We start from the raw sequence: 13773 nt of genomic DNA, 5'->3' as shown, positions 1-13773 counted from the left end.
AATCTAGATTCTAAACCTGGCTCTGTAATTATCTCAATGACTTTGGTGATTTATTTAACCTCTCTAGACCTGAGCTCTCATACCTGAATAATGTGTGGGGCTTTGATGTCCCTTGTAGTTGGAGGAGATTAAAAAAATTGATATGATTAACTACCTATTCAGAAAGAAAGCAAAAAAAAAAAAAAAAAACCTGATTTCCAAATTGTAGTCTAATGCTTCATCAGGTCACACTGTGATAAAATGAACATCTTCCTCTGTGGTCATTGTTGTTGCTAGTAGCCATCGAGTCAATTTTGACTCACAGCAACCCCACATGACAAAGTAGAGCTGCCTCATGGGGTTTTCTCAGCTTTAATCTTTAGGGAAACAGATTGCCAAGGATTTCTCCCATGGAGCTGCTGGGTGGGTTTGAACCATCAACCTTTTGGTTAGTAGCTGAGGGCTTAACCATTGTGCTACCAGGGTTCCTTTCCTTTGTGGTATTTACATGTTTAGCTGAGCAAGTATTTATTGTCACCTGCCATGCAACAGGTTACATTTTAAACTCACAGTTATAATATTTTAGAGCAGTAAAACATGCATGCTAGATTTCTGGGGCATCCCCTATCCTCCCTAACCCCAAATACTGTGATATTTCCTTGTCTGCCCTCTCTAAGTACTTCTGAGCTCTGGTCGTTTCACCAAATATGTGCTTTTAAATTAAAAAAAAAAAAAAAAAAAGCTTTTATTTCACACACACAACAATTACTAAGCAACAGATACTTTTTGGAATTTAAAAAGAACATTGCCCTGCCTATCATGTTCCCGTTTGCATAGCACACAGAAATAAGTGTTTCATATGCCACTATTTTAAAACTGGCAGCTGGAGAGCAGTTTTCTTATTTGTTTACTTCAAATAGTACAACATGATTAACTTGGTATTTTTCATACCAGGGTTAAAAAAAAATGAAGCAGGGAGGTTATTACTTTGCAGAAGCAGCTCTTCTCCAGTGCAAGAGGCTCAAAGAAGAAAAGTTCTTGTGAATTCTCCCAAAACAATACAAAGTCCCATATTCAAACACATAAGTAATAAAAAAAAGAAAGCAAGAGCAGTCATTATGATTTTAGAAATTATCACTAACATATACTCATTCATAAATATCGACTGCTTACCATGTGCCAGGCACTGTGTTAGATGCTGGGGACACCTAGTAGCAAGATATATTCCTTCATTCATTCATGAAACGAATATTTACTGAATGCCTGCAACATGCCACACCATGTTGAATATGGTCTTTGTCTTCATGGAGCTCACAGCTTGGTGGGAGAGACTATTAAGCCAATAACCACACAATTCAAGCTGGCATTACCAACTGGAGTAAGTCTGAAAGCCAGGCATTCCAGACAGAGGGAACAGCACCTGCAAGCCTCAGAGGCAAGAGAGCACAAGGATTGCAAGGAGTGGTGGCAAGAAATGTGGCTGAAAGATAGATAGGGAGCCTTAACTTATGTTTTAGCAAACACATAGTCAAATGGTGAGAGAAAGATGGGGCAGTCTGCATCCGTAAGAACTTACAGCCTTGGAAACCCTATAGGGTAGTTTTACTCTGTCCTATAGGGTCGCTGTGAGTCGGAATCAACTCGACGACACTGGGTTTGGTCTGGTTGGTATAGGGTCGCTATGAGTTGGAATCAACTTCAGGGCAGTGGGTTTTTTTTTTTTGTATAGTCAAATGTTATTTGAAAAATTTGCCACAAATTTCAAATGTATAACATCCTTGGTGTGGGATTTCAATTCAATTACAGGGTGTTAATAATCATTATCACATTTAAATTTTATATCCTCATAATTGAATTTTACATACATTATGCAAAAATAACTCCCAAATGGCCTTCAATCTTCAAGAGCTATAGAACGATTTTTCTGTAATCGATATATTCAAACAAATACTGCAAATCAAAATAACTACACAAAAAAAGATAGCTTGTGAAGCAGGCAGAAATATATTGAGAAGGTTCATTCATTCAATCAGGATTTAATACTCCGGGACCTGTGCTCAGGACACAAAGACATAATCCCTACTCAAGGAATCCATAGTCTTCAGTGATACAAGGAACCACAACAAATAATTATAGTGCAATGTTGTGTGTTACCACAGGGCAGGGAGGGTAGACATAGAGGCTGGAATCTCTAAAGGTTTCATGAAGAAAGTGGTAACAAAACAAAATCTGAGCTAAATTTTGTAGCATGAGTTGAAATCAGGGAAGAGAATTAACAGGGGTATGGGATTTTTTTTTATGGGATTAGGCAATGGAAGTGAGGTGGTGAAGGGACAGGTATTTCAGGTTGACAAAAAGATTCAAAGGAATTAAAAATTATACATATGCTTCATTTGGGAAATACAAGTTAATTTTAAGTGGCTGCAGTGAAAGGTATTTAGAAGACAGTGGAAGATGACAAGGTTGGGAAGCAGCTGAGGTTAGGGAAGATGTGACAAAGAGACTAGGCCTTTTTTTGCAAGTAAGCAGGGAATACTCAGGGTTTTAAAGTGGGATAAAGACTTGATCAGACACGATTTTTGAAAGCTAGTGGGCTGGTAAATGGGAGACAATGAGAGGTCATAACAGTGCTGTGCTTCCAGAACATGTATAACCTCATGCTTAAATCCAGACCCCCACAATTCTATACGAAAAGTCATAATCAACTAAGAACAGGAGCCTTACCATTACATATGCATGAAATACTAGGGAGATGGACAAAACCTCAACTGCCAGTGTGAGGTGGGTGTATAATAAAACATTACCGACTACAGAAGGAGGGAAAAAACCCTAATCACTACCTAGTTTTTGCTTTTGTTCATTTTTAAAATAATGCCATGTTCTAGAGAAGGAAAAAATCAAAGAATGCAGAGCACCAGCCCCCAGGTCTTCATTCCTACACACTTTGTGCTCTGACACTGTGACTCATGCCATTTTTTCAAGTACCTTGGGACCAAGGAGAAGGAATGGCATAGTATTCAAGAAGTCAGACTCAGGAGACATCTAGCTCAACTGGCATAACATGGTTTATAAAGAAAACATTCTACATCCTACTTTGATGAGTAGCGTCTGGGGCTGTCAAAGCCTGTGAGCTGCCATCTAAGATACTCCACTGGTCCCACCCCATCTAGAGCAAAGGAGAATGAAGAAAACCAAAGAAATGAAGTAAAGATTAGGCCAAAGGACTAATGTACCACAAGTACCACAGACTCTACCAGGTTGAGTCCAGCACAAGTAGATGGCGCCTAGCTAACACCACCGACTGCTCTGTCAGGGATCACAATAGAACTGGAGAAATGTGGAAAAAAATTCTAACCCACAAAAAAAAAAAAAAAAAGCCTAGGCTACTGGTCTGACAGGTACTGGAGAAACCCTGAGAGTATGGCCCCCGACACCCTTTTAACTCAGTACTGAAGTTACTCTTGAGATTTACCCTTCAGCCAAAGATTAGACAGGCCCATAAAACAAAACAAGACTAAATGGGTACACCAGCCCAGGGGCAAGGACGAGAAGGCAGGAGGGGATAGGAAAGCTGGTAACAGAGAACCCAAGGTCAAAAAGGGGAGAGTGTTGAGATGGTAAGGGGTTGGCAACCAATGTCACAAAACAAAACGTGTATTAATTGTTTAATGAGAAACTAATTCACTCTGTAAAGGTTCATCAAAAGTACAAAAAAAAAAAAAAAGATAGGGCCATTAACCTGGATTCTGTGGGTGGGCTCAAGGGTCTTTAACAGTGAAAGATGGAAGCAGGAGAGTTAGTATGGGAGTGCTGTGATGTGAGAAAACTCAGTTGGCTATTGTTGGCTTTGAAGATGGTAGGGGGCCAAGGATGCACATGCCTCTAGAAGCTGGAAAGGCAAGAAAACAGATTCTCCTTTAAAACCTCCAGAAAGGAAAGTAACCTTGCCAACACCTTCATTTTGTTCCAGTGAGACCCATTTTGAAGTTCTGACCTCCAGGACTGTAATAAATATGTTTTGTTTACCACTAAAAAAAAAAAAAAGACATCAGAAACCACTCCAACAGTAACCTTGGAGATATCCAGGTTCTTCAAATAAGAATGGGGTTAAAACACCATTAGTCTTAGTAGATACTTGAGAACTACAAACTTTCAAAATTCATTCTGATTCAGAGAACCACTGGAAAATGCTAGGCCAAATCTTTCTTAGAATTGGTTAAAAAAAAAAGAAAAAGTAGTGACACTAGTAATAAAGAACAAAAATATTAATTTGGAAATATCAATATAGAATCTGTCAGTATCTACTGAAATTTAAAATGTGCGTATCCTATGACCCATACATTCTTCTTCTAGGAATTTATTCTACAGCAATAAGGGCATATGTTCATAAAGACATATGTACCAAGATGTTCACTGCAGTATCCTTTCTGATGGTAAAAACCAGAAACATCCTGATGTCCATCTAAAAAGGGAAATGATTAGATCAATTATATACTATCCATATAATGAGATTCTGACATGCTATTGTGGGGGAAAAAAGCATAGGCCAATATGAATAGTATGATTCCATTTTAAATAAATAATATGTGTGTATATCTCACATAGAAAGTAGTTGACAAGGATACATCCCTTTGTGTTAATAGTAACAATCTCTGTGGGTTAGGGTATGAACGAATTTCTATACTCAGAGGGGGTAAATTTTAAAGCCTTTTGTTCAATTTTAATTCTAACCTCAAGATTGAATGTCAGCATGAAAAACACGATATTTTCAGGCATTAGGCATATGTCAACTGACTGTTACATAGATTAGGTTTCCCCAGACTCATTCTTTGTTTCCTATGACTCAGCTTGCCAACTACACCAAAGTAACTAAAAGATTCTTTTGAGATCATGCAAAATCTTCAAGTCAGGTAAAAGTTAAAGATCAGTGATCCCTCTTCACCATGCATACAAAAATCTACCAATCTTCCCCTCAGGCACTGTGAAGACTTCTTATCAAGCAAACACAGCAGGGTGACTGTGCCTGGTGCCCTATAATTCCTTATCACCAAGCATTTGAACATCCTTCCATCATGGGTTCATCTTAAAAACTGAAACAATGGAAGAGAAATAAAATAAGGACAGATGACAGGTCATTCCTCCCCTTGAGGAAAATCAACTTCTAAGCTTTTAGTGAACACCACTGAAGGAAGTATCAAAGCTCCCCAAATCTCAGCAAGCATTGGATTTTCATAAACCTGGCATCCATATTTTCTACATAATGTCAGCCTGTTAGACTAGCACAGCATATTGATTAGACCACAGCTGGTAGAGAATAACAAATACAACGCTGCTTTCTTAGAGCATTGTAGCCAGAACTTTTCGTGGTGGTTTTACAGGGATGAAGCTAAACTACCGAAATAAGAGCTAACTGCTCCACTTGAGTAGCAGAAATCTTAAAGATCTAACACAGATGAGCAGTTCTATGGATGAAACTGAAAAAAAAAAAAACAGGTTAGAATTTAACAGAAACAGGTAAGGCAACTGTCAAGGGACTACCTGAACAGCAATGGATAAGAATGAGAGAAACTAGAAAGGCATACTAAAGGAAGGTTTAAGAAGTCACTTACCCTTAGATCTTCCTTTGTACTGAAACTATCAAGAAGCTGTTGATAATGTCTATCTGTCATCTGCCGTAAAAGGGACAGGAGACAAGCAACAAATTCCCCCTAATTAAAAAAAAAAAAAGTCATTTTTTTTTTAAAGCAAGGACTTTAAAGAACATCAGCAACTCACTCAGAACTGTCTTCAAATAGAATACTCAAAACAGGAATCAGCATGGCCTAAATTCACCCTGAGAAATCTTAATCTAAATTACCCACAATATCACAACGAACAGTTTCTCCCTGTGATGAATTACCATTTACTTGGTATACAGGTTTTTTTTTTTTTTTAATGTATAGAGTGAATCTTCTACTGAATGGCAGCTTTCTACTTGGGAACTAACCTCACACACTCAAAGGAGTGATGTAAAAGGAGATAATGCAATGAGGCCTCCTAGCATTTACTATGCTTTCATTCACTATCTCATCGAAACCTCATATCAACCCTATGAAGTAGGGAGTATAATACTTGTTTAAAGAAGGTAAAATTGAAGTTCAGATGGGCAAAAAGACTTGCCCAGTGTCACACAGTTAGAAAGTGGCAGAGCTGGGAGTCATCCCTTGTCTTTCTGACTCCAACATTCTTACTGTAACTTCATGCAACCCTGCAGAACCGTGAGCATTCATTCGATCATCTGGCACTGTGTCTGCATGGGGCTTTCTTCAGAAATACTCAATCGCAAAAGGTATTAACCAGCTGGGATTACAACTTTCTGCCTCCTAGAATGAAAACCACTAGCCTTAATTCCATCATGCCTTAGTGACTATGTTTTTTGTTTGTAGTAACACAAAGCAAGGTCTACTGAAGTGTGTACCTCTTCTTTAAATGGGCTCAGACTCCCAAAATAATTGAATTCTTTGTTTATTTATTTTTAGTTTTTAGATTTTCCTCCTTTCTTCCCTCCTTACCAGGCTGATATTTGCCATATTAGTATTAGCCTGAGTAATTCTGTTTCTCTATTTCCTAACTTATTGCTTCTCTTCTTAAGTAGATTTCAAGAAACCAGATAATCTAGCTTATTAGAACTGTGCCTAAAAATATGAGGAAAAAAAAAAAAAAAGGCTTCAAATGAGAACCTCATGGGTTCTCCTGTGAACAAAGGACAGGTAATTCTGTGCAGATTTCATACCATGTATTTTGTAGCTGAAATGTCTTTACTTTCTTTTGTTGTCTCTGATTAAGAAAGTTTGTGGACATAAAAAGTCTGTACTGAAGTCCACATATGGAGGAGATACAATAACTCCTGTATGGCTTCTAATGCCATAAAGGTTTGAGCCTAGATGTCCCCAGTGATCATGGCTGACACCAAACAGGCTTTGGTTTGATAGAAGATGGCAGTACTTAAGTGACAGGTCCAGAAAACATTTATCAGGATTTTTAGCTCTGCAGTCATTGCCCAAACCAAACCAAACCCTTGCCATTGAGTAGATTCTGACTCATAGTGACCCTATAGGGTAGAGCAGAACTGCCCCATAGGGTTTCCCAGGAGCAGTTGGTGGATTCGAACTGCTGACCTTTTGGTTTGCAGGCAAGCTCTTAACCACTGCAACACTGTGACACCAAAAAAGTACATGTGCTCTGAAGTCAAACACATTTGGATTCCAATTCCACCTCCATTAATGTGTCTGAGCCTCAGTTTCCCTCTCTAAAATGGAGATCATACTGCCCGCTTATTAGGATGATTACAGATACCGTACATGAGCTGTCTAGCATAATGCAGGCACTATCTGAGGCCTCAATAATCAGCAGCTTGAACGAAAGTCCTCAGTACACTAGAGACCATCAGGAAATGTAAATGTTACCTTCCTCTTTTCCTTTCTCAATGAGTCTCCTGTTTTCACTTGGAAATACCCACCAGATGGTCTTAGAAGGCTGTTCTGAACAAATTCTCTCTTTTCCTACATGGTTACATTTTATTTTTGTTCCTTTTTCAGCTAAAAGGTTTTGAAACTTCCAGGCTAGATATATGAATATTTGCCTCTCTTTAACAAAAACATAATTGATAAAGAATCCTGGGAAAAATAAAAACAGACTACAATCTAATTTAGGTGAAATGGCTGCTATATGAGTATGCTTTGTAGGGACACATCACCCAATAAGCAAGGTAAATGCATGCTTAGGGCATCACAAAACAGGGGCACCAGTTGTCCAAAGCAAAGACCCATAGACGTCAAGCAGACAGGACACAAGGAAAAGCAAGTGCTGCAGTGGAAGAGAACTGGCAGGCACTATAGGAAACTGGTACCTGCTTCATGCATGGGAAGATGTCAACTGGAAATAATGTGCATGCAGGGTCACGAGGGTGTCCACACCCAAGGTTATTTAAGCTATGAGGCTCCTACTACCACTTCAATGCCTTTGTTGACATCTATTTCCTACGGTCCCCACCAGTGTAAGTGAAACTCCTGATCTTGGCGTGTCTCTCAGGAGTATGCTATTTCTTTCTAAAAAATAAGAGGTTGGGGTGGGCTGTCAGTCTAACTCTTGCTACAATCACCCAATATGCAACTGGATCTAACATGAGTGGTTACTGGACAAGGATGATTATATTAATAGGTAACAGGTCTCTGATCCATTTTGAAAGAACTGTCTTGTACATGCATGTCTGTTGATCCAGCAGCTCAAGGTAGGAGGGCCAACTATATATATATATATACACCTCACATATACCATTTGAATGCGTGAGTAAGGTCCTGGTGCTTTGGCCAAGATACTTTAGTTTTCTATACCTCATTTCCTCAGTAAAATGTAGGGCTCAGTGAATATTAGCTATTATTATTCATAATAGTAATACTTAAACCTCAGCCTTCTCATCTGTAAAAAGTGGACACTTGTTGTTAGGTGCTGTGGAGTTGGTTAGCCCGTCGAGCGCATACTTACCTCACAGAATTGTGGGGATTAAATGAAATGACACAAGTAAAGTCTACAATGCTTGGCACAAACACTGAATACATCTTAGCTATTAATTAATTATAAAATCCTACAAAAAAGAAAAAAACACCATCTAAAAAAGTGTTTTCTAAACTACAAGCCACAGCCTCGTTTGGTCACGAAGTCCATTTGGTGAGTTACAATTGGCATTTTAAAAAATGAAACAGAAAATATCAGAGTATCATAGCAAGGATAAACATTATTTCATAAATATATTTGTTTTGGTTACATCGCCAGGTTTATTGCCTCCTCGCCTTTCACTCTCAGCCTTCCCTACTCTTGCCTTTTGCTTTGACCAGGGCGATTCTGCTACGTGGATTTTATTTTTACCTCTGTGTAGGTTCTCTATTTTAAAAAGCACAGTCTAAGAGTATTCCTAGCTTCTGGAAGAGTCTGGAGACATGATTACTACCACCATTTTCCTTCTACCAGGGTTTCTTAGGAAAGTTAATCACCTATTTTTTACACGAGGTCCCTGCCTTTCACACCATCTGGGTTAGAATGCTGCAACATGCTTCATTTGGACTTACTCTAGAGAAATACTAAAAAGTTCCAGCTGCTGCCACAGGCGCAGCAGGGAGATTTCCCCCGTGGTGAGTCTTGGGTCCATATTAGTTGCCATTTACATCCCAGATGTGGCCTTTAGTCTATAAAACTCATGTGATGTGAGGCTTCACCTCCCCCACGTACTACCCCAGATCAGCCAAGACTGCTGAGTTTCATCTGCAAGGATCCCAGGGCTGAGCAATTTCTACAAACAAGCTCCATCTATGAATTCACATAGCTGTGAATTAGCATCCGCCAACTCAGCAGAGTTATCAGTCTACTGACCTAGAGGGCATAGAGAAAGTGTATGTTGCAAATATATTTCAATATCATCGAGAAAAAGAGTTTAATTGCGAATTCTTTTGTACATGGGATCGATGTAATTCACTTCTAAGAAGTTCAATTCTTAAAAATTAATAATGAAAAAGTATATATAGCATCCATAGATCGAAAGATGTTGTAGTTTATAAAACTACCATCACGTACATTTCCCAGTGCACTTGTAATTTAAAATATTGGCATTTTCAATACAATCTTTTTGCTCGACAAAGAATTTATCCACTTTTACTTAGAGCAATAACATTTAAAACAATACAAGGACAACAGGAGAAGTCATTGGTGGTAGCTGACAGTAGTATTTACACAAGTACAGTTTAATTGGGAATTGGATCCTCTGAGTTTACACTATGGGCTCACATGGAAAATTAGAGGCTAAGAGCCCTGGGAAGTGGGATGTTCTCCAACAGAGGCAGCTGGGTCAGGACAGTCAAATGTGTCCTCACCAGCTGCCATGGGAGGCTTGCATTTGTGTTCGTCGTATCTGGCTTAGGTCCATTTTAAATAATTTACCATCCTGATAAATATACTAATCTCTGACACATTCATGACATATTATCAATCCCAACACCTACTGTACGATCCCTTTTGTTTATTCACTTGATCTATTTAGGAACTCCAAACACATTTAACTATGTTCAGAGGCTTAGACTTCAAATAGTTTACTGACATATTTATTTTACCCATAATGTAATTTCTTTTTTAAAGATATTTTAAGAATGTGTTCATCTGAAAAACCCTAGACTCACAATTTGTTTAAAAGAGAAAAAAAAATTAAAAATCTTCTCTGGCCAAGATTTATTTAGTTTTAGGGTGGAAACTTCTTACATTCAAATCAGCTTTAAAACTCCATATTCTTTTCAGTGGTTTGAATCAATTATATGTATAGATTGAGTATAATGGTAAATTCTATCAATAATTGTGAGTATAAAATAAGACTATCAGATGTCTACAACAGCAGTCTTCAAGAAACCTTCTATCATACATGTGCACAGTTTTTTCCAGCTATTTCTTATAGAATTATCCTTCTTCACTCTGCTCTCCTCTAACCACAGCCAATACAGCAGGACAACTTAAGGTTAGTGCACCAGAGTATCTGTCTTAGATGTGACCTATGCTGAACTGAGTCTCCTGAAGTATGCAACACACTTAACAGAATCAAGTACAAAGAGAAAGAGCATTTATAAACTGTAAGGAACTCTGCAGTCCAGTTAGTTGAAGGTGTGAGGTAAACAGTCATTTATGCTGCTTTATAAAATCTGCTTCCATGTACAATTAGATTTTTGAAAGGCATCGATCATGATGGTGATTTTTTTTTTTTTCTTTCCAGCTGGAGAGACCATTTTAAAATTTAAAGAAAGAACAGTTGGTAGAAGAACAAAAAGTACAATCCTTTTCAGCTGTAAAAATAAGGCTACTGTTATCTGGAATCACGATGGAGTGGAAGCCAGTCCTCACGCTGGTGTTTCTGGGAAGCAGGCTAACAGCCACGGAACTTACAGAAAACTGGCACAGAGCATCCTCACGTGATTGTGGCAACTACTTCTACCCACGTTGTGTCCACTTATTGTGAGCACTTTTTTATATGTGTGTCTGTAAAGACTGAAAAGATACTCAATGTAGGACCACCAAGTGAAGACTCCCTCTTCAGAGAGGTGGTTTTCTGTGAGAAAATGATGATGAAATTAGAGAGAACTTCAGAGCCCACAGAGACCTGATTCTGTGAATGACCAGAACGTATTTCTCAGCAGAGAATAAACTGTAACACCAACGATAACAATTATTACTTCAACAATAATAATATTACTATGACTCCTGTTGTCGAGTACTGGACCAGATACTATTTAAACACTTTTACACATTATCTGATATAATCTTCACACCAACTTTGAGATACGTACAATTATTTTCTGTCTTGACTGGTTACGCTATCTTTAACCTTATTTTGTTAAAATGAAGACTAGATTTATTTCTCAAACCCAGAACTTCGCTCCTTCAGGTAAATCTCAGCTCAGAAAGCAGATGTGATAGAATGTAACACAATATGGCCATACTGAAATAGCCAGCCTTGGCAGGAATGCCAAGCTAGGGCTTCTATATATTTTTTTTCAGTAAAACCAAAAATTATTCTCATCCAGGGCCAAAAAAAAAAAAAGCTCCAAAGTATAGTATACTACTCGTAAAAATGATGGTAAAATGTGGACATTCTTATAAACAATCTATATATGAAAACCACTGCACCTGTCATCATTTCTAAAAATGATACCATTTGCTTACAAGAATATTACCTTAGAAACTACTAAGTCCAGCCATCTCATTTCATAGCTGTGGAAACTGAGGTCCAGGAAAATTAAAATCTTAACTAGTTGCCATGAAGAAGCCAGAATTAGCACTCAGGTCCCTTGACTCCTATTGCTCTATTTCACCATTCTCACTTCCTCAAGCAATTCAATGGATGAGCAGAATAAAAAGTTACCAAGTGGATTAGGTACATGGATTTAAATTAATTTAATTTAGCCAAAGTAAGAACTAACATCAAAGTTACTTTTCAGAAATTAAAAATTGCTTAATCCACAATCTTTTAGCACGTGTGCTTCATGTCCTAATTCCTGGTAAAATGAAGGTAATCTCAAATATACTTGAAATACACATAGTAACTTTTCAAGGCCAGATTTCCTAAATTCTCATAGCCACCACCCTCAAGTGCAACTATGTCCTCTTCCATGTGTCACTTGCTTTGTGATCTTACCGTGACATCCTGGAACTGGAGCCGCATTGCTGAGCCAGATGACTGAGGTCGACTGGTGATCTCCAATATGGTTCTCAGCAGGATGTCCAGCAGGCTGGCCACTATCACATCTATTTCCTCCAACACAGATTTTTCCTTAAGAGAAAAGAAAAAAGTGTTCAGGAGATTGTGGCTTAAAATGTCTATTAGCCTCTCTTTAACCGAAAGAGGTAAAAAGCATATTTCCAAATACAGAATCAAAGAATCAGAGAACGGCAGAGCTTGAGGCCTGGGCCTCATCCAAGTGAATGACCTTCTCTTACAGATGAGAAAACAAAGGCTTGCCCAAGAGCACACAACTTGGCCGTGCAATGATACCTGAGATACAAATAAAAGGTGGGTGATGTCAGGGAAAACAGCCCTGGTGGCACAGTGGTTAAACACTTGGCTGCTAACCAAAAGGTAGGCAGTTCAAACCCACTAGTTGCTCCGTGGGAGAAAGATGTGGCAGTCTGCCTCCATCAAGATTACAGCCGTGGAAACCCTATGGGGCAGTCCTACCCTGTCCTATAGGGTCACTGTGAGTCAGGATTGACTCAGTGGCAATGGTTCTGGGTTTGGATGTCAGGGAAAGCACACCAGACTAATATAGAAGAATGCCAGCTATGCCACCAACATGGTGTGTGATCTTGGGCAAGTCAGTTTGCCTTTCTGGGCCCAATTCCTTACTGAAAGCCCTTCCTGGTTCTAAAAATCTATCATTCCTTGACTCCAGGCTGTCCTTTATTTACTTTTCTAATCATTGGAGTTTCACAAGTCATTTTCCAAAGCTCTGTTTTAAGTGCAAAAGACTATTCCTTGAAAAATGATCAGTAATATATTAAGAAATGGCATTTGGTTTACCATTACCTATAGACTAGACCTAAGTCCAGCTGGCCATCATGGAGACTGCTTTCCTAAAGCAAAATTAATACTATCCAAGCCCCCAGGACTTGAGAGAGAAGCCCGAATTGCTCTGCACTGACTGTAGGTAGTAGGTGGGGCTATCCTTCCTACACCTGGATCACACGAAACTCTGTGTACAAATATTCCTTACCAAGGAGACCCTCTCTGCAAAGAATACTTTTAGAAAATGAGTTTGAAAGAACTATTTTGCTAGGATTTAAGGTAAACTTTCTTACATTTGCAAGAAAACTACCAAGGTTTTCCTCCCAGTGAATTGGCATCTGCTCTAAATTCCTTATAAGTCCAAAAGCTGATTGCAACTTCCAAATTGAAATAGACAAGAAAAATAAAAACAAAAAAAACCTCCACTATGCGTACTTATTTATTACACATATATATGGATACACACACACTATTTTCTGCAGTGAATTACCTATTTATTGACTTATTTTGCTCTTGGCAATTCTAGTTTAGAAACACTATTTAACTAGGCATGGCATGGCTATTCCATATTGATTTATATAGAGGGAGTTTTGAAAAAAAAAACTATTGCCTTCTCTCCTCACCATTTTTCTACTGTTTCAGGTCCCCCTTGGAGCCTAGGATGTCAGGTGGGTAAAAATCAATCGGCCCTTCCTGTGCAGATCTCTCTTATTAAACTTTTA

The 13773-nt window shown here is 38.5% G+C and overlaps 1 protein-coding gene across 3 annotated transcripts in view; it reads right to left on the bottom strand.

The window, feature by feature from the left end:
* The window catches only part of DOCK4 (dedicator of cytokinesis 4), a 487078-nt gene that overhangs the window by 91627 nt on the left and 381678 nt on the right, over nucleotides 1–13773 (bottom strand). For all 3 annotated transcript variants that reach the window (XM_049893613.1, XM_049893614.1, XM_049893615.1), the window contains exons 25-26: nucleotides 12185–12319; nucleotides 5589–5687 (exon numbers count right to left, since the gene is read on the bottom strand). In XM_049893613.1, the coding sequence (XP_049749570.1) occupies nucleotides 5589–5687; nucleotides 12185–12319 (234 nt within the window). The remainder of the gene's footprint in view (nucleotides 1–5588; nucleotides 5688–12184; nucleotides 12320–13773) is intronic.

Source organism: Elephas maximus, chromosome 8 (genome assembly GCF_024166365.1).
Source record: "Elephas maximus indicus isolate mEleMax1 chromosome 8, mEleMax1 primary haplotype, whole genome shotgun sequence".
NCBI classification, from domain to species: domain Eukaryota; kingdom Metazoa; phylum Chordata; class Mammalia; order Proboscidea; family Elephantidae; genus Elephas; species Elephas maximus.
This window is presented reverse-complemented; position numbering and strand designations above follow the sequence as displayed.